The 20,669-nt window shown below is 42.3% G+C and overlaps 1 protein-coding gene across 22 annotated transcripts in view; it reads left to right on the top strand.

The window, feature by feature from the left end:
• The window catches only part of nfixb (nuclear factor I/Xb), a 129,457-nt gene that overhangs the window by 90,760 nt on the left and 18,028 nt on the right, over positions 1-20,669 (top strand). For 14 of the 22 annotated variants that reach the window (XM_079563909.1, XM_079563914.1, XM_079563901.1 and 11 more), the window contains 6 exons: positions 12,849-12,914; positions 14,851-14,931; positions 15,292-15,412; positions 16,034-16,069; positions 16,981-17,111; positions 18,803-18,877. In XM_079563909.1, coding sequence (XP_079420035.1) covers positions 12,849-12,914; positions 14,851-14,931; positions 15,292-15,412; positions 16,034-16,069; positions 16,981-17,111; positions 18,803-18,877 — 510 coding nt within the window. The remainder of the gene's footprint in view (positions 1-12,848; positions 12,915-14,850; positions 14,932-15,291; positions 15,413-16,033; positions 16,070-16,980; positions 17,112-18,802; positions 18,878-20,669) is intronic. The other 8 variants (XM_079563908.1, XM_079563911.1, XM_079563913.1 and 5 more) reach the window with 3 other exon arrangements.

The following is a 20,669-nucleotide window of genomic DNA, read 5'->3' as shown; positions in this document are numbered from 1 at the left end:
GAAAACATCACATCATCATCCAAACGGGTTCACTTTCTCATCTCAGCTGTCGGACCTCCTTCTCTCGTCAATCTTTCTCTCTGTCTCTTCATGTCAGCGAGTCCATTGCTCTCTCCTCCATCACGCTCACCCACTCCGTCCCCGAGTCTTTTCTCCTCTCTTCCCCGGTTTCCCGCTCTGTTTTTCATAAACTTTTGGCTCAGCGAGGCCAGCGGTCCCGGAGGCACGGTGTGTAACGCTAGACATTTCTGAGCCGGTGCCAAACAGATGCGGGCTCCTCTGCCGCGGCCCTCCACTTGGATTGCGGCTGCTCTGCCTTTAGCACCACAGGGCCACGGGCAGCACGGCGCTAATTGCACTGACAGTTCATCTCCTCGCTGAGCCACAACAACTGACACCACTTCCCGTTTAAATAAATATCCCTAATGGACATTTCCTTTAGCCGTGTAGCAAATAAGGTGTAGAAAACCTTTGCCCGAAAGGAACTTTGGGCTTTTTTGGGGCTTTTGGAAAATGCAAAGGAAAGTAGAAGGAGGACAGTATATTTGAATGAAGCAAAAGTGATGATAAGTGTGTTCTGTTTTGCACTTGTATTTTCACAGTTTTCATTAGTTGTAATCCTGTCAGGTATTTAGGATTTTACAGTGGAAATGTATCACGTATAAATGTGGCTACACACTTTTTAACCTAAGAATATGTATTAAAAAAAAGTACTCCCCTTATATGTGCCTCGTTTGGCACTTAGAGCAACCTCTGCTGGCTTTTGAGGGGAATAATCCAAGCAATGTGCAGCTAACAGCATGCTAGTAAATCAATTGTGTCCATCATAAATGCTGTTTCAGTGCAAAAATGCCAAGTCCAGATATGTGTTTGATTTGGGAAAAACTTCATGGCATGGTTTAAGAAAAGTTTCAAAAAGTTCCTACATGACATGACCGCTTTCATATTGCCTAAAAGCCTCCTTAATGTTTACATCATTGAACGTAATTTGAGCAACTTGCTTAACTCTTAACATATCCACCCAATGACAAAATATTGATTCTTTGCTCAACACTTTTCTTTTTCTTTGAGCACAAACACAGTGGTGAAATAGTAAACACAGCAGGTCTGACAATTTATGCGATGGACAAAAATGAAAATTTTTGCTGACAAAGCGGAAGTTAAAACCTCTTATTGACGATTTGTTTCTGAGTATCAGGCAGAAGTCGGTAAGTGGATTGGAGGAGGCCTAATCTGCCCTTTCCACGCTCACTCTGATCGGAGAGAAGACGGAAGGTTTTACGGCTTTTATCTGGGTTAATAAGTTAATAGATGGATTGATAGATGTGAGAATAAATCTCCAATTATCAGCTTGTGGCAGAGGCTGAGTGGAGCCGTAAGCTGGCCGATCGAGGCTAATCCGGTGTGTTAGACATGCACAGACATGCTTTTTGATTCAATCTAAACGTGTCACCCCATGAAAAAGCTGCCTCGGACATACAGGGCCAGTACAGTGGACAGTACTTAGAAGCAGCAGTTATTGAAATAGAAAGAGATTTCTGCTACTACTACAAAAACTCCTCCCCTGCTCCTCCCTTCAAACAACATGTATAATATACTTCTGTTTATGTAGTTAATAAAAGATTTTAAAAAATAACCTAAAAATTCTGTTGCAAACCAGGATATTTTGAGATATTTTTCTAATTTATCAACATGATACCACTTTGCTGTGCATTTTGGCAACTATCGTGTTATCTAGAAGTAAACCTCTAATTACACGCTCTGACAGCGTTAATAAAACACTTTTCAAGGCAATTTACCTGATACTCACAAGACTGTTTATGTCTGAGGCAGTAGCTGAGGGCTGTTCATCTTATCAGTCTGGGAGATAAAGCCAGCTCTGACACAGATACAAGTGGCATGCACACAAATAGTGCACGGAGGGAGTGCGCAGCGGCTGGCCGGGCTGCCACTGACCCCCGGGCCAAGTTCAGCTGAGGACACAGACTGACAAATGTGACTCCCAGACAGCTGCCGGTCAACGGTCAGCTTTATATCGCTGCCCTCGTTTGGCAGATTGTATTTTCTCAGGCCTCATCTGCTGTCTCTGTCTGTCTGTGAATCAGCGCCTGTCTGTGGCACATTTGGTCAGTTGTCACTTAAATATATGCATTATTTTCTTCCCATATCTATGAAGAAAGTTGACTTCTTGTGTGTTGTATTTACAAAGGCAAGGCACGTTTATTTGTAGAGCACAATTCATACATAAGGCAATTCAGAGTGCTTCACAGTTTCATAAAATTACTATAAAGCACATAAAATCAGTAAAACATCAAATTAAATTACAGTAAAAGGCAAGAGTGCAGATAAAATAGACACATAGATCCGAGCGTCATCTGCATAGTTGTGGTAAGACACATTATTGCTGTTTATTAGCTGACCCGAAGGAAGCAAGTACAAGTTGAATAAGAGGGGTCCCAAGATTGACCCCTGGGGGACTCCACAGGTCATGCCAATTTCGACAAAGTACGTCCTGTCCTTAAGATAGGACTTGAACCAGTTTAGAGCAGTACCAGAGATTCCCACCCACCTGTGAAGTAAGAAAAAACTGTATTTTTGTGAACAAACTGTCCAGAGTAACATCCAATATGTCTTCAATGTGTGACTGTATGAACACTGTAAGAATCAATAACAGTGAGCATTTCCAAAATCATTATTATATGATCTTTCAGTGACCCAGCGGCTGTATGGGTGGTTAGAATAGCGCATTTACTTTCGCTCCAGGATATGTTCTTTAGGGTTTCTGGTAGATTTTTTGGATGGAATGTATGTACAACCATGGAGATAGTTCCATCAGGAGCTAAAACTAGAAACTTATGAAAAAATTATTGATTTTTTTTTTAAATCCTGGAGCGCTATAGAGGCCACAGTAATGGAAAGCAAGGGCTGCAGGTGTGTCAGAGACTCTTGATGAAGAACTGATGCCTGAATTGTCACTGTGGTGGTAAGCTTTACAGCCTGTGCGGATCTATGTGATGTTTTTACTGTTTTGATTTTTGATCCGGCACACTGATTTGCTAACCACCCATACAGCCACTAAATAATGGAAACGTCAAATATGCACTAATATCAAGGCTACTTTCCTCATTAAAAGTTGCTTTACACAGCAGTTGTGATATATATCTTATACTTGTTTGGTGGCTCTGGTGGGTGGGTGATTTGAGAACGTGCACTGTACTTATTTGCCCTCTTTAACAGTGAAGCTTAAAGCCACAATGCTGATCTTCCCGAAAGAGCATGCGTGCACTTTCTCTTCAATCTCTGGCATCACCGGCGTCACGTAGGGTTTAACTGAGGCGTTCATCGCTCCCCTAATTCATTAGTCCAAATGAGCATTTATGCCAAGCTCACATTATTTTTACAGGCCAGCTTTATGTGTTTGTGTGGAGTTTTATGGCCCTCGTAAAACACGTCCTCCAAGCCCCACATAGATTTGGGAGCCGTTATTTGCATAGTTCACCAACCCAAAATAAATGCCTAGTGCTTTCCGGGGCTATAGGCTGGATCTGACTAAGGGCCGGCTGGTGAAGGATAAAAGAGCGCCTCCAACAGTTTAGTATTTTAATTTGATCAATATTTTGTTGTAATGCATAAAAAAATCTGTTTAGTGGCTTGATGTTTTTTCAGTCTTGTCTTGCAACAGACCTTTCACGACAAACTGATAAAGACGTAATGACCAGAATCAAGTACATAAACTATTCCCCCACACCAGCCAGCAAATCACAGCAATATCTGCACCGCTTTACAACCTTTTACAGCAGCAGAGAGCTTATAGAGAGGACACAAGAGATAAGACTTGCTTAAAAAGATTAATTGATAGTCAATTACACCATATGCCCACTGTTATTAAGAAGTTTTGCTTGAACCGAAGAATCAATTTAGCAGCTGGGTGCAAGTTGTAAAGAGAAACTGCTTGCTGGAAAGAATGACTGAAACCGCTGTGTTGTAAACGGACGTAAAATGCTGGAAAGCGTTGCATAGAAATGATCTGTGGATCTAATTATGGACTAATTAAAAAGCATTCTACGTCTTTATTTGTTCAGTCGCCGTAGAGAAAGTCGCAAAGTGATATATTAGCAGTCCTCTCTCTCGACTGTTGGTAAAAGTTAGCCATCCGGACATCTGCGCTTGGTTTTAAATAGTCAAATTGTTAGTTTAAGTTTCGGAGACTGTATTTTAGGAGAGGTGTTTGTTTTGGTTTCCTCGTCTCCCCTGCAGTGTCTGATTGTGATTCTGCTTCCTTTGCCAGTGCCCACTGTACGCCACGCTCGCCCCCTCCCTCCGCACTCCTCCTCAGTCCCTGCCAACAAATCTCTCTTTCTTTCCCCCCATTCCTTCCTCCTTTATTCTCTCCGCTCACGTCTTTCTTGGCCAGGCAAAATGTTCCCACAGCTCTAGCAGCCACCACCATCACCCACCCCCCTTTCCCCTCTTCTTTTTTTTTTTTTTTAAACCCATCTTCTTCTATCACTCAAACCTACCCACCCCCATCCTCTGCTTTCCCTTGGCATAGACTGGCATCACATGACCTCCCCCCCCCCCATATCCCTCCTCAGTATCACAACATGGGAAAGCTGGCTCATGTCTTTCAGTGGAACCCGTGAACCCCGCTGCTATACGTTTTTGCTCTGAGCTCTGTTTACATGAAACTTAATATACACAAATCAGCAGCCGTGTTTAAACAAGCTGCCAGGAAAGCGCCTTTTTTTTTTTTCCCTTTCTCCCCCACTGTCCACGTTGTCAGTTCTAAGCAATCATAAACCGGTGATTTACCGTTTTGAATATTTTCAAGGGGTGAACAAGTCCAAATCCGACACCCAATATGTCCGCTGCATACGTGAACATTTTCAAAGCCACAGATATGTTGCGTCGTTTTATTTTTTTTATTTTTTTTTTACTTAAGTGACTTCCCCTTGAGACCTAGACCCACCATTCCTTGCCTGAGTGAGAGAGTCTTGTTCGGAGGTTGCCCCAATGTGAGATGTCGATTTGTGTAGTGTGTGCTTCTTATAACGCGTGCTGCCATCACGTGACATCTGGTGGCCAAGTGGAGTAACAACACCTTAACCATGCAGGAACTTCTGGCACAATAACAAAACATATGAATGAAACGTGTGCTATAGTTTATGGAAGTGCAGTACAAAAAGAATATGAAGGTATAATAAAAGGGAGCTGCGCTGATCAAGAGTGACAGTAAAATGTTTACCAGACATAATGTTCCGGAATAATGGAGTAAAAATAAGCATCAGTGTAAACATCTATGAAAGCCTAAAGGTCCATTTATGTGCGTCCTTATTTGATTGTTTATTCTTAAATCTTAAAGCTCTGACGAAATAAAAATGCTCCAAATATTCGCAGCCGCCCAGGAAAAAAAATTGTCAGTGTGTCTCCCAGTCTGTGTCCCATTCGGTGTGTATAAATCACAGCTCATCAGCATAGGCGCAGATAAAAGATAAAAAGAAACAGGGCAGCGGGGGGAGGTGGGGGGTACACATGGGCATATCGCCAGCCAGCCCCCCCCCCGCCACCCTCACTCCTCCACTCTTCCACCCCCTGCCCCGGTCCCACTCCCATGGTCGGCCCTGGTTCACCCCCCGGCTTGGTGCTGGCACGGCTCGGGCGCAGGCGGCACACAGACGGCCACGCAGATGGGCATCGGGCTGAACACGGGGCTGCCTCCCCACACCTGCTCCTCGCTGGCACAGGCGCGGACACGTGCACGCCGCGCTCACATACGCACAAGCCGCGCGGACACAGATGTGCACGTAACGCAGGAATTATCTCTCTCAATTTATGGAACCTTCTCACACAGACAGACGCACAGACACGCACACACACACGCGCTCCCACGGATCGTAAAGACAGGCTTCTGTTCAAACCGAAATTAATTCATCGCTGCTGTGAAAATATTGCTAAACCTCACTTTAAAATGCGGGTTTATTTTTTTGCTTTTACCAATTTGATCAACAATGATATCAGTTTTGTCGTCCAAGTCACATAGAGCTAGTTTCAGTTGCAGACAATACAGCTCAGGCCTCAGGTCATGAGGCACTGCCCCAAGCCTGGATCCTCAATGAAACCTCCATATAATGATCAATAAAAACATACTGGATGGAATATGAGGAAATAGGTCCTTTGAATGAAGACAAGGGCACACTATTAGGTGCCCTTAAAGAGATATTTCAGGATTTTTGATAAAGGGCCTCATTTCCCAGTGTTGATTTCTGGATATATATCTATTCATGCTGTCATTATATTTGAAGAGTTTAGTTGTGCTAGGCTAGTGCTAGGCTAGTGCTAGGCTAGCGCATGTCTATGGTAACTAGTAGCCTGCATTAAAAACCTCTTCAAAATCATCGGGTCGTCCTCCAAACGTTGCCATATCTGATTTGTAGAAAGCTCCTTTGTGAATTCCATGTCAGTCAAGACAGACATTTATATGGGTAGTCTGGTGTTATGAGTGATTTGCCTCAGGTGCACTGTGCTTGGGTCAGACTGTTTTTAATGCAGGCTACTAGTTACCATAGATATATGCTAGCCTAGCACTAGCCTAGCACAACTAAACTCTTCAAAAATATAAGGACTGCATGAATTGAACAAAAAAAAAATCTTCAGAAATAAACAACACTCTGGATAACTAGGAAATTAGGCCCTATATCAAAAATCCTGAAATACCCCTTTAATACTGTACCGTTGCATATCTTCTTCAAATATGAATGAATCTTGACTGTTTCATGATTTTTCTTTTCTAGACAAGAAGAATCTACTTTCAGTGTTCACACTGGCATCTTACTGGATTTAGGTCATATGCCCTATGCTACAAAATAAAATAAAAAAAACTCATTTGAAAGCTTAAATACTGATATCTGAAACCCTGATAAACACTTGCATCTCCTAACAGGTCTTATTAAAAAAGCGGTCACCCTCCCACGCGCCTGTACTCATCTGTCACTCACAGATGTTTACACGCTTATCTCCAAGTTGGCCATAACATGTGCTAACCAGACATTTTTTTTTTCTTCTTACACACATACACACACTGCCATAAACATATAGAAGACACAATCTCACATTTATTGCTAGAAAACGATATATTTATAGTCCACACACCCCCACGTTCACACTTAGGCACGACCAGCACAGCTACGCATTTCACAATTCTTCATGGCCCCCTGCTGTCACTTACAGTTTCATACCAGCCGATCAAACAAACACATAAATACGTTGTCGTAATAATGTCTGTTTTGTTTTATTAGGGGAGCGGGGGGTAAAATTAAAACAAAATAAGCTGATGCGCGCAACCAATAAAGTTCCCAGCTATCAAAAATGCAAAAAAAATCAAAGAGAGTCAAGACTGTGAATGCCGTTGTTTTAATAAAACAAATGACAAGCAAATGAGTGCACCAACATGTGAAGAATGTCTTACCATTGATATAGAAAGACATAGCAAAATACCCCCCATCAAAGAATTATGTTTGTCTAAAGTTACAAAAGGCTCAAAATATCGCCTACAAAGACGAGCCAGAACCAGGCGGGTTGTTTTCCGAAATGCAACAGTCTCGTTCATTTGTGTATCCAATTTACAACTGCAACCACTTTCCTGCAGTCCTATAAAACAAGATAACGCACTGAAATAACATGCCGTAAAACCAAATGAGTAAATGACAGGGAAAGTGGATGACTAAGCCATGTAGCTCAGCTGAATGCAATCCCAGTGGCTCAGCAGGAACACTGTGTAAATATAGCACCGGCCCCCACTCTTATTATCCTGTTGCATTCAGCTGCTGTCTACCTAATAAAATATTCTCATTTGCTCCAAGACACCTCTGACAGTCAAGCCGGGGGTTACTGAGAGTACAGGTTTTCGCCATAGACTCCCAGGCGTAAAGCAAAAAAAAACACACAAAAAACTCGCAGACGAGGAAGAGAGTATGAAGGAGCTGGTGGAGAAGTTGAGGGAGGAGGGAGGAAGAATTAAAGAAAAAGAGGTTGAAATAAAGTCCAATAAAAGAGCGGAGTGAACATCTGTGTGGGATAGCCGCGGGGATTAGGAGGGTTTGGAACATTTTAAGCGCATTAAAGATTAAAAAAAAGGTCAGAATGTTTAGCAACACACCGATAAACCTCTTAAGCGAAACCCAATTGGGGGCTGTCTCTTTATCCAGAGGCGGCTGGATGGGAAGGTGGGGGTGGAGAAGACGGCAACTGAGGTTAGAATAGGTTACAAGATATAATTGAAATAAACTGTTTGGCAAGTTCTGGCAGAGCAGTAGTTAAAATAGTCATTGTTTGTAAAACAAAACAAAAAAAGTCTTATCAACTCAAGGTACGGTTGCAACAAACATATTGTTACGGATAATCCTTGACAGTATTCATATAGGATTAGACAGCTTTCCCATATCATATTGGATGTGATGTAATAGAGGACAAAACAAATTACAGATCACATGGGTCTCTCTGGGTAACATTATTCATTGTTTTGAATGTTGAGCAGTTTAACAAAACAGTTCAGATAGATATATTAATCTAAAAAGAAACTGAACTGTAATCTTACATGGTGGAGGTTCAGAATGTCTCTTGGTTACATATCCAGTAATTTTGCTGCAATCAGAAGATGAAAGATTGTATGCAAACCTCAAAAAGGATATTTAAAATAGAAGAAATAGCACAGAGATCATATACTTTTTTTTTCGACCACAAGGCCAGTGCATGAAGGAGCTTCGTCAAAGTCTATGTGTCTTTTCTACAGGCAGCGCAAACCAATTATGGCCGCCTCTTGTCACATCTGGGAGAAGTATAGACACAAGTGCACAGCTGCATTCCCACATCAGCCGCTGTCGGTGGCCACACTCTCCACAGAGAATGACAGGGTTCCACCAGTCGGACAGGCACAGGCAAGCAGCCTGAAAGAAACTGAGGATACAGGCTGCAGAGCGAGAAGGGAGGAGTCAGAGCGAGACATGGAGGATGAGAACAGTGGTCAAGCTGTCCACAGAGCTTTGCAGCAAAAGGAAGAGGCCTCTATTGTTCGAGTGTGAAGTCAAGGAGCTTGAGGAGGTGTCCTTAAATGACTGTTTGGCTAAAGCGCTTGATCTTCATTCTTAAGTAGATCTAGTGCTCGATGATGGATCTAATTTGACATAAGAACGAATTCTGTAGTCAGACTGTTTTTCCTCGTGCAGCAGTTGAGCAAACTTTTAATTACTAATGTGGTTTTGGCTGTTGCCAACTTACCACCCGTCGATGTGATGTCAATGTTGTTGCTAAATCATTATTTGCAACAAATGCGACTGATTTCCAACTTTGAAAGGAGCTCTTTTAACTTGTGTCTAAATCTGTGTGATAAATTGTAGCCCTATTTTTAGCTTGAGGATCATTTTGGGCTGTCACTCAAACAAGTATGATTACTAGATAGTAGATTTATGATTTATTGTTCAAAACAATATTAGAGAGCAGAACAAATTGGCTTATCATTTGCACTGTTACAGAAACTGCTTCAATCAATGCTGCTGCTCCAACATTTTCCTCCTGGATAGTATCACCGTTGATTGCATTGTTAATGTAAAGAAATGCATTAAGATGCAATGAACCTTAAGATGAGACGCATTCCAAGATAATCCAAAACAGTGTTAATTGTTGGAAATTAGCCTTATATCTTACACCAGTCAATTCTCTGCCATTGTCTGTCAATACAGAATCACACATTTGTCTCAACATCTGTTGTTTGTCTGCACCAATCTCACTGAGAGAAATTTGATGGAGCATTTGTTTCTCCATAAATGTAACTATTGTGAGAATAATCGTCAACACTTGTCAAGTTTAAGATACCGATCTGCTACTTTATATCACCATGTGTGTCTATCTGACATGGCTCTAGCGTCTGCTGTCAGTCTGTAAAACCCCCTCTTACTTAGTGTACATTAGATTACACAGCGGCCTGTTTGCTCCTGTGTGCTTTCGGATGCACAAACAAACACTCCTAAGCTGTTTGTTAAATTACCACTCCCTGCCGCCGTGCAAACAGCAAACTCTTATATGAATATGTGCATGCTAAATGAGTCCATTAGCTTGGATGACGGCTGCCAGTTCTTCTAGCGAGCCAGCATGTGTATGTTATTTACTTTCAAGTATCTCCTAACAATTTGCGAATGAATGCACATGTTGTTTTAATGTCATGATAAATTGAGCGATTGAGTCAGCGCGAGACAGCCTTTTGTGTACATTAGCCTAGGTGAGAGCTATTTGTCCCAGTCTGTATTATTAGTGTGATAAATGTATAGCTCGTGTTAACTGTTGTGTACAAGCCAGGAGGTTCTGAAGAGAAATAAACTAGCATTCGTTGCCTAGCATTATTATAATCATGATAGCATTCTCTGTAGTTCTAGAGTGTGCAAGAGGCTTCAGTCATCTGTGAGCAGAAGATAAGCGTGATTTATCTGTGTTTAAAAGAGTGCAAGCTCTACCAAGGAACTTCTTTGAGCTTCAGAGATAGCCATGTTGAGTGCAAGCTTTCAAGACTTAAGCAAATATGCTTTAGCAAATGCTCTTGTTGTTCTGTGTATGCCAGCTATAGTGTCAGTGGACATGTTTCATGGTGTCATGTAGGCGTGCATGTGTATAGGCTGGTGAGATGAGTAACCGTTCTTCTTAGTAATGTGTAGCACGCGTGTCTTAAGTATATTAGCTATTTATTTCCCACCAATAGATGGCCACACTCAGGCAGAAGGACAGATGGGGCATTTCTGCATTGATTGCACAGAGATTAAAACTCATGATGGCACTTCTCTTGTACTAGAGCTGTCTCGTGGCCCTCCAATTAACAGTGCTTTGAGCAGACGACACTTCTTCATCCCTCCATTCTCAAACCCAGCTCCAAGCAAGCCAAAAGTTACACCTCTTGGGTTTCCACTTCCATTTTGCACATACAAGTAGATTTAACACCTTGTAATATGGACAGACTGATAGTTTTAAAAAATAGCCTTGTTACAGAGTCGCGGAGAGGCTGCCAAACCACTCACTGCCAACAAATACTTAAACAAAACAACTTACTGAGCTCATGCCAGTAGGCTATATTATTATCTTCTTTCGAACTAATTGCCAGGCCAAACAGCGACACATATGCACCTCCTGCTCCAACTGTGGTTGTCGTTCACGTTTCCATGACAACTGGACTCAGTTTTTGGCTGGAGTGCTGTCACACAGATAATGAGGGCTAATGCAGATGTACACAGGTGTAGGAAGAGCTGAATTCTTTGGTGTATTTTTAATCAAATTCAAAGTGAAATTGCTCATTGCAAAATGATTGTAATAGATTTCTACACATTCTCTCCGCTTCAATCCATCTGAAATCAAACTATAATCAACTGAGTAATTGCTAACTAGTATTGCCTACCACTTAATGATTGTTTTTTTGTTTACCTCCGTATTCTTCTACCCAAAGATTTGACTTAAAGGGGCAGCCTTTTGAAATCTAACTTCTTCTGTGATGGATCCGAGAAGTAAAGTAACTCACAATCTTGTATATGATTACTCAGTATCATAAGGGCTGAAAGTGAAAAAAGGTTGTTGGTGGACTGTGTTTGCGTCAGTCGACAGTGCTAAAAATGAATATTTAGAATCATTATGACTTCAATGGAGCTTGAAACTCCATGTAGTGATGTCATCGCCCTCCCGCGCACACGCCTCCTCTTGTCGTAAACTGCTTCAAATCCAAGGGAAACACAGGCCTTTTCTAATTAGGACAGCTCTAGGCTCCACCTGCAGTCTTGATTTTGTTGGCTTTGCGGATCATCAGTTGCTCTTCTTATCTTCAATATCAAACCAGGAATTGTTAGATTTGTCTGTAAGTATCCTTATGTGTGTGTGCGCGCCTGTGTGCCGTCAGCTAGCAGGAATGCACGAGTACCGCCAAAGCTAAGATGGCTGCCAAGCGCTAAAATGGCTGCCAGAATTCCACAGAGCGACAGCACCAGGAGAGAGGAGCAGGAGTGCGAGGAGAAACGCTGGGAGAAAGACGTTGAAAATGGGACTTTATAAAAGCCTCAGAAAACATGTTGTGAGAGAGAAGAAACTCTATCCCTGTGTGCTCCTCCTCTTCAGACTGATGAGGTGGTTTTGTTTCTCTTTTTGTCTCCACCATTTTGGCACGCAAATGGCTGGCATGTAATGCACTAATGCCACCCAAGATTAGGACGCTGATTTGGGTTTAGGAGATGATGAGATTGAGGGGGCCGCGCACTCAACGAAACCGGGGAGACTTGGCCCAGGGCAGCCTTAAAGCCTTGGCGCTGTAGGCTAATTGGCCCGAACGGTATATACGATACAACTATAAAACTCCATGAGGCCACATTACATATCGAGAGAAGAATGGCAGTCCGGGCCAAGCAAAACTAGATTCGGAAGGCGATTTGGTGCCTACACGTTTGCATACACGCACAGGAGATGGAATAGTTTAGTGAGAAGAAATTGAAGAGTTTGATAAAAACAACACAAAATTAGCTTTGAACCTAACGTTGTTTTCAGGAGTTCGAACAGTTGCGCTCACGTACGGCAGCCATTGGTGCAAGCAGCTCTTGGTCTGTAGAAGTTACCTCAGGCCACAAGATGATGTTACCCTCTCGTGCAAGAGTCTATATGATACTGCAGCATACGCCAGAAAATATCACATCACATCAATGCCTTAACCTTAACTGTAACCTTTTTTTATGTCCAACCCTCCCAATTTACTTCTAGACGAATGGTTAAAAAAATGCTGTGCTAGCTTGCAAAGGCTAACTCTGGCTTATTGGCTTTCTTTTTGTGTGTTCCAGAACAATCAGGACAATCAGACAACTCAAACCAGCAAGGAGACAATGACGTCAAGCCCCCACCAAATGGTATGTCATCGATTAAGTGTGTCTTCACATATGGCTCGAGGCAGAATGCATTAAGTAACGGCATGTCCTATCGTGCACGTCTTGCGTACTTGCGGATCTCTCCTTGCATTTGGGCCTCTGTGTGTGTGTGCGAGTCCCGGCAGAGTTGGGTCTAAAGTTTATTATGGTAAGGAGAGTTGACGGTCCTGAAGTGTGGGGGCTGTGTGCGGCGTGCTCATAAATCACACTGACGTTATTGGAAGATGGGAACCACATGGCCACTGCCGAGCCGAGCGCTGACCTCATACGCTGTCCCCGCTGCGGTTAACCCCGGGCTGAGATGGAGAGAGAGAGCTGAGGGGGTGAAGGAGAGGACTTATGGATGCAGAGAGAGAGAGGGGAGAGATAGGGCGTAGGTATTATGCCCTTTTTACTCAAAGGTAAAATGTCCATAATCTACTTAGCACCATGTATCGAGATGGAACTGTGTAGAATTAGTAGGAGTGGGAGTAGGAGTAGTTGGTTGTTTTCAGATTCTGGATTGTGATGATGTCCCAGTGTTACTGTATACAGACTGGAGGTAGTACCAATTATGCTATTTTAATTAAAAGTGTTAAAAAGGGGGACTCCGCTATCCACTCAAACACAAACTTAGTTGCTAACTTGTCAAATGCAGCATCACTGTTTAAAAATAAACTGCTTATGTAATTCTTTTGGGGGTAATTGAATAGCCTACACTCACCACTTACCTTAGTAACAGGGAGCCAAGAGAGAATCCAAGATGGCAGATCTGAGTCCTTCCACAGAGCATTTTCCTAAAACGGGCAGAGACCTCCCGGGAAGTATGGGGCAATAACACGTCTCCACACTTCTGCTGGACCCCTCAATCAAAGCCCAACCTCGTAAATTTGCAGAAACTTTAAAAGCCTACAAATCCTGCTTAAAAATAAAAACACCTACCTCAGAGTTCACACATGAGGAAACTGGAGTTTTTTAAACAAAGGTAATCTTGGGAACCAGGCTTTGAAGTTGTTTTTGACACAATAGGATTCCATGCTTTCTGGAGTCTCTCTTCGCCACTAGGGGGTAGTGTTTCAGCAATGTCAGCACCCTGAAAAAAATCACAAAATCAGCTCCACTGTGGCCTCAAGTCAAGACACACTCACACATCAGTGAATATAGAAATATATATATATATATTCTCACTTTTTCGAGCAAAATGGGATACTGCATATGGTCTCCCTCCATCAGTTGATTGGTAGTTGACCGTTGCATAATTGAACAAAAAAAGCAAGAATCAGGTGATTACAGAAAATGGGTGACAACATCAGGAAATTTGCCAGAGTGGGTTTTAAGATTCAAGCTTCAACCTTTCATTTGTGGAAAACCAAGACCTGCTTTTGTTTTGCGGCTCTACGTTGGATTTTAAGGATTCTAGCCTCTCTGATGAGGTTTGCCGATGAAATGAACATTGTCATTAATATTGAAAATTAAAAAAAAATAAAAATGCTAAAACAAGTCATAAAGTCAACATTACAATTTATTTCAGAATATGTTTAAGGTTAACAGAAGCCTGCCCAAGCAACTAGGAGTCTGAAGCCGCAGAAACATGGACAGCAGGGCTGACAAAGATCAGTGTATACTAATATTGGGAAAATTCAAAAAAATGTTTGGGAGCATTCAATTTGGAGAGCTTTGAGATTTCAATGCAGAGCATGTATGGTTGTGAGTAATAAACTGTCAGCATTTAAAAAATGAACATGTCAAAAGCAGGCCCGTGTCCTATTGAAAACACATGTCTCAATGGAAGACACCAGCACCGTCCCGTCATGTGTTTCAGCTAACGTTAGCATGTGTGTCTGATGGCTGCGTGTTCGTGTCATTGTGCGCACATTTGGTTTGTGCATTTCACCCTGTTCACATGTTGTATCTCTCCTCTCATGTCTTTTCTCTGCAGGCCATTTGAATCTGAGTTTCCAGGACTGCTTTGTGACTTCAGGGGTGTGGAACGTAGCCGAGCTCGTCCGCGTGTCACAGAGTGAGTCATGGCTTGTATCAATCGCTTTGAATCACAACTACGAACAAGTATCTGTATCTCTTTTGGCCCCCAAATGCCATCTAAGTGGTTCTTTCCACACGTTTGCTCTAATATTTAAGCACTGAACATGGCCCCTACCTGACCAGGGTAAACAGGCAGATGCTCGTGCTTTTCAGTTTATACTTAGGCAACGTCAGGCCCAGGGCTAAATCTGGTCCTCCAGCATAGATCTACAGGCCCTTCAGCTGATTTTAAGAAAACACACATAGACACCTCACCACCAGGATACGAAAACATGTCTCAATAATTTAATCCATATATTTAACTCATATTGAACGAGTCTTGCTTCCTATTCTTCAGCCCCTGTTGCTACGGCGACTGGACCCAACTTCTCCCTAGCTGACCTGGACAGCCCTGGCTACTACAACATCAACCAGGTGACCCTGGGACGGCGCTCCATCACCTCCACCCCTTCCACGAGGTATATATATTGCTGCAAAACGTTCAAGTCTGACTTAATTGCAGTAAGGCTATTTTAGTTATTGTAGTTTATATATAATTTGCAGATTATAGAAAACATAGTGTGTAAACCTAGTAATATTAGGGGTATTCTGTTGGGCGGGGACTATATTGTTTTGAGATATCGTGATATGTTAGTGTGATGAGTATCATATGAAAAACCCAATATTGTCAAACTTAAATGATGACATAATGGATATTAATGAAGAGTAGTCGGCCAAAGTGAGGGCCACGCTTTGGGCCTACACCTAAGCACTGAGCCAAGCGCATCGACCCCTATGTGTGGTGATGTACATATTGTGTGTGACAGAAGCTTATCATCTCAGCCCCAGTATTTTGTCTCTGGTAATGCTATGGTGGAAATTCTTACAATAGTGACTAGTGGGAGGCCTGTAACTTCTCCATACTAACTATTCTAACCCATCAATAAACTCCTCCTCTGCTTTTTGATTCTTTTCCCTTTCTCCTGTGTTTTCCCTCCACCACTAACCCTCTCATTCAACCCTACATTCTGCCCCTTCCTCCTGTCTTTGTGTCTGTCCTTTATCCCCTCTCTCTGCCGCCCGCTTGTCTTACGCTGCAGGACCGAAATGGAGCTTTATGCAAGTCTCCCACGGAGGTAGTTACACTCATTACTGAATCTCTCCCATGGTACTAATGGTCGTGCAAAAGCCACACAGTGTCACACACAACAGCTCACATCCCGGCGCTATGTTTTATTGGTCACAGATGTACGACTCCATAAGAATATGCTAACACACACAGGAAAGTGTTCCAAGCATCGCCACACGCACTTTCACTACTGCAGAGCCAGTGTGGATGCGGCATGTTGAATAAATTCTGAACCTCATGTTTGTCTCGCTGTTTACAGTTGTGTTGCCTCGTCCCCCGCGGCAAAAATACAATGTGAAAGCAGAATATTGAGGGGAGACCTTGACATTTCAAAAATTGCTAACTCTTGGCTCTGCAGATGCAGGCCTGACTCCAAAACCAAAGACTCACACTTTAAAGATGTGCCAGCCTTGATTACAATATGGGACCTTTAAGGGCCCATGTTAATTCCCGTCATTGGCAACATTAGCCACAGTAGAATTGGATAAATGGAGTAGTAGAAACATTGCAATAGAAAATATTGCATCTTCCTACCTGAAGTGGTGATTTGTTTCATTTGCGCACATTTGAGTAATCTTTTAGTCTGTTTCACTCTTCAGCTCTCAAACTGTAAGCCCGTCAATGAATAAAGTCAGAACGTTGTGATCCTTTGTTTAAAGTTCACACATATTCCCCAAACATGATCTTATTATGACAGGGTTGAAATGACTAACGCTACAACAAATGTTACAGCTTTTGCTTTTAGCTCGTTTGAAATCATTTCACTTTTCACTTTGCTGTTGCCCTCTGGTGGCATTTAGTACAGCTACATTTGTAAACCACTAAGTCTGTGAGATATTTTCAAGACACATATATTATTTTGTAGTTAAGCCTGTGTAATATCTGACCTTTAATAAGTTTCACTCTGTGCTGTCTCAGCTCCAACAAGCGCAAGTCCATTGATGACAGTGAGATGGAGAGCCCTGTGGATGATGTGTTCTACTCGGGCCGGTCCCCTGCAGCAGGCAGCAGTTCTCAGTCCAGCGGCTGGCCCAATGATGTGGATGCAGGTATTATGACTCGATACACCACCACTCACAAAACATCCCAGCTCTGGAGGTGGACTTAGGAGTAGGCTCAAATTGGTCTGAATGCTCAAATAGGTCTGAATGCTCAAATATTCACTGTAACAATGGGCAAAGAACTTAACGCGTGTTTACTCATCAATACACAGTACTATATGTCTTTGTTATAACTGAAAAAAAGACATGTATTGACATTTTTTTGCACTAAACTAAAGTTTAGTCAATTTAGTCCTAGACCTCAGTCCACCTCATAGCATGACATATCATAAACATACTGTACATAATATTTTACTGAGCTGTGTAAAACATCCTTTCATCCCACCCTCCAATCACCTTTCTGTACAACATTGTACAGTTTATCCCCATCATTCAGAATATATCTTTGTCCTGCTGATGTTTCTGTTTTCCCATCACCATCAGCTTAGAGCAGAATCTGATTTTTGAAAAATGACTTCCCATTTGACATGTTCACCGCACCTCTTTAACAGGGTGGAGGTAGAAAACCCATTGATGGACAATGGAAAATCCTAAATATCCACGTAATAAAATATTCCTCTTCGGGGTGATCCTTCTTTTTACCAAGGCCACAATAACTCCAGTGTTTATATGTAGAAATGTAATATTCAGATCGATGACGTAAGGCTGTTGTGCGTGAGTGTTTCGGTGAGAGGCTGATGCCAGACACTTGTCAAAGCCATGTTCTAATACAGTGTAATTCTAAACCAGAGCTTGTTTTGATGGTCCGTCTAAATTATTTAATGGTAACAAGGCAAAAAGGGGCGAGGGAAAAACGTGTCTGTGCAGCTGAGGTTAAGTCTCAATGCTCTAATACCACGCAATTTATATATAAGCAAGCTGCTCTGAATATTAGCTCATGTGACCAATGCAGTATGCTAGTGGTTCTCAAACTGTGGTGTGTGTACCACTGGAGGTGCATGGGCTTCTGCGGGGGGTTTCCAGGGTTATTCAAATTTAAAAAAGTAGAAACTATTGTGGAAATCAGAAACTAGCTTTTTTACTGGACTGAATTTGACCCATAAACTTCTGCATTAAAACCTGCTTAAACTAGTATCTAGTTCAGTGTCAGCATCGATTCATTTGTTTGTTTGTTTTTGACAACCCTCTGTTCCCTCTAAACTACTTTTTAGAATTATAAAAAAAAGTTTATAAAGAATATCATTAGTTATAAGCCATTTATGCAAGTGTTACTTAATAACAGACAGTAACACGCCTTAGATTTGATGTAGTGCTGTTTACTGAGCATAACCACTCAGTTGCTATGGCAGTATTTTTACAGAGTATTTCAGCAGCCTAATTGCCTGTAAGTCCCAAACACTTAACCTCAAGCTCCACCATAAACTGACGGCCATTTTGCAAAATATATGCTCAAAACCTCAAGTATTATGAGTATCTCACTCTCAGGGATGTCCTAATTGCTCAACTACAGTATATCCCCATCTTATATCCACCCCTCCCTCTCATATACTGACTGCAGACACCACCCGTGTGTAATGATGTAACTTTTATAGACACTTGCTGCACTCTATAACATGAAAGTCCCATGTTGCCTGTTTTTAACCAACCCCTTTTGTCTTTTTCTCTCATTCTTTCCACCATCTTTCTCTCTTTTTTCTCCTTTATTGTTAACTCTCCCTTCTCCCCGTTTGGCCTTTCAGTGCAGCACCATTTGGCCAGTGTGCAGGAGAGGAAGATTAAGCATGAGAGCGATGGAGTGCAGTTTCCTTACCATGGTTAGAACATTAAACATTATACTGTGTCCATCCATGTCTGCTTCTGCTCCTCTTTGACCTGCCAGCTCCTCTCTGTCTTGCTTTGTCCATGGAGTAGTCCTCCTGTCCTGTCCCTGTTACTCGTCCATCCCTCTCCGGTGTCTGGTTTTCTGGTTGTGCTGCCGCCGGGTGGGGTTGTGTTTCTCTTCCAGATGTTTGCTGTTGTTCATTGTGGGGTTTACCAAAGCCGCTTGGTTGCCCTGTAGCTCCATAGCAATCACCATGTATGTAAATTGGGGGGAAGTGTTTTAAATTCTCAAGCATAACTTTTTGCCACGGTGCCAACACAATGTTATCTGCTTTAGATTATCTTGCACATCACATCTGCAGCAGTACTTTAAGCATTTCAAATTCTGCAAATATAGAATAGACAAAATTAACTGGGATGATTTGAGTTTTGCTCATGACATTACTACGAGAAGGACTGGGAAGTTTTGACATTTAATTGTCCCATACTCTAAGAGCACATACGTTTCTCAGTTCGGGTACAAAGCACATCCCCAGCCTTCATGAATGTCTTCCCACTGCAACCAGAAGGGTTGCATTCCCTGTTTGTTGTTTTTTAAACCAATGTTGACATACTATTGCTGATGTGCTACAAAACAAAAACAAAGCAAAAATATTCCATGCTTAATCCTAAAGTTGATGAGTAACAAAGTATGTAATTTTACAACCTGCATCTGTCGCCAGCACCAGGGCATTCTGCAAACTGCAGATGGGCATTTGTATAATGCTCACTATCAAGATTTTTGTTGTCATATATCACAACCGCCCTGGGTGAATCAAACCATTTTACAATTACTGTTTCTAAAAACCTCATTGTCTCAAGTCGCCACATGAATACAAACAAGAGTTTGTGATGCCAGTGTGAGTTTGTCAGCAATGCTGCTGGGTTGTAGTAATTTTGTCGTCAAGCCCTGAGAGAACGCCAGTGATGAAAGACACCAAAATGGCGGGGGCTGTGTTGTGAACAGGGGATTGTCGAGTAGTTTTGTTTAGAGAGAGATGTCGAGTGGCATCCCACCTGCCTCAACCGTCTCCCCAAAAACACACACATCACAAACAAACATGACTGCAGGCACTCAGGTGTGTCATGAATGCACCAGGCGCCGTCTGCCTCGCAAAAAAATACAACTAGATTTAAGCACATGTATACACTGCTTTCTCTGATTTACATTCACATACGCACACACTTCCCAATCTGGAGAGGAGCAACGTTCCGGTCCAGATGGCGCCTCCATGTGTTCACAGCGAAGGGAGCTACTGGGTTACAGCGGACATCTGTTCTCATGGTGCTGCGGTGGAGTCTGGGCGTGAGGCTGAGGAAGAGGAGGGGCGGGGGGTGTCTCTGTCGACTCTGGAGGTGAATCTCTTACCTGAAAAGCAAAAAGCTCCCAGGCATAGCAGGTGATCATGTAATTCATCATTAACTCTGCACTTTTTTCCTCTCTGACCTCTGACTTGGGAAATCCGCTTAGTAACTTGTCCGCCTGGAGTTGCGGTGTTGGAGAGGCACAGATTATTACTTGCTGATAGAGCTGGGCATTATAACCCTAGATCAACTATTTGAATTTATTCTTTTGGTTTTAGTGTATATTTAAGAGACAAGGCTTTCTGACCTCAGGCGTTCATGATGGGGACCACCATCTGGGTTAATAAAAAATGACTGAATTAATTATTCTTTAGCGTGTGAATTTGTATCAGTATTATTAATGACCCGTGCTGCAAGTTTTATTTTAGCCTGAAAAATATA

This window comes from Gobius niger (genome assembly GCF_951799975.1).
Source record: "Gobius niger genome assembly, chromosome: 10".
Classification (NCBI taxonomy): Eukaryota; Metazoa; Chordata; class Actinopteri; order Gobiiformes; family Gobiidae; genus Gobius; species Gobius niger.
Note: the sequence above shows the minus strand (reverse complement) of the source record. Positions and strands in the feature narration are given on the sequence as shown.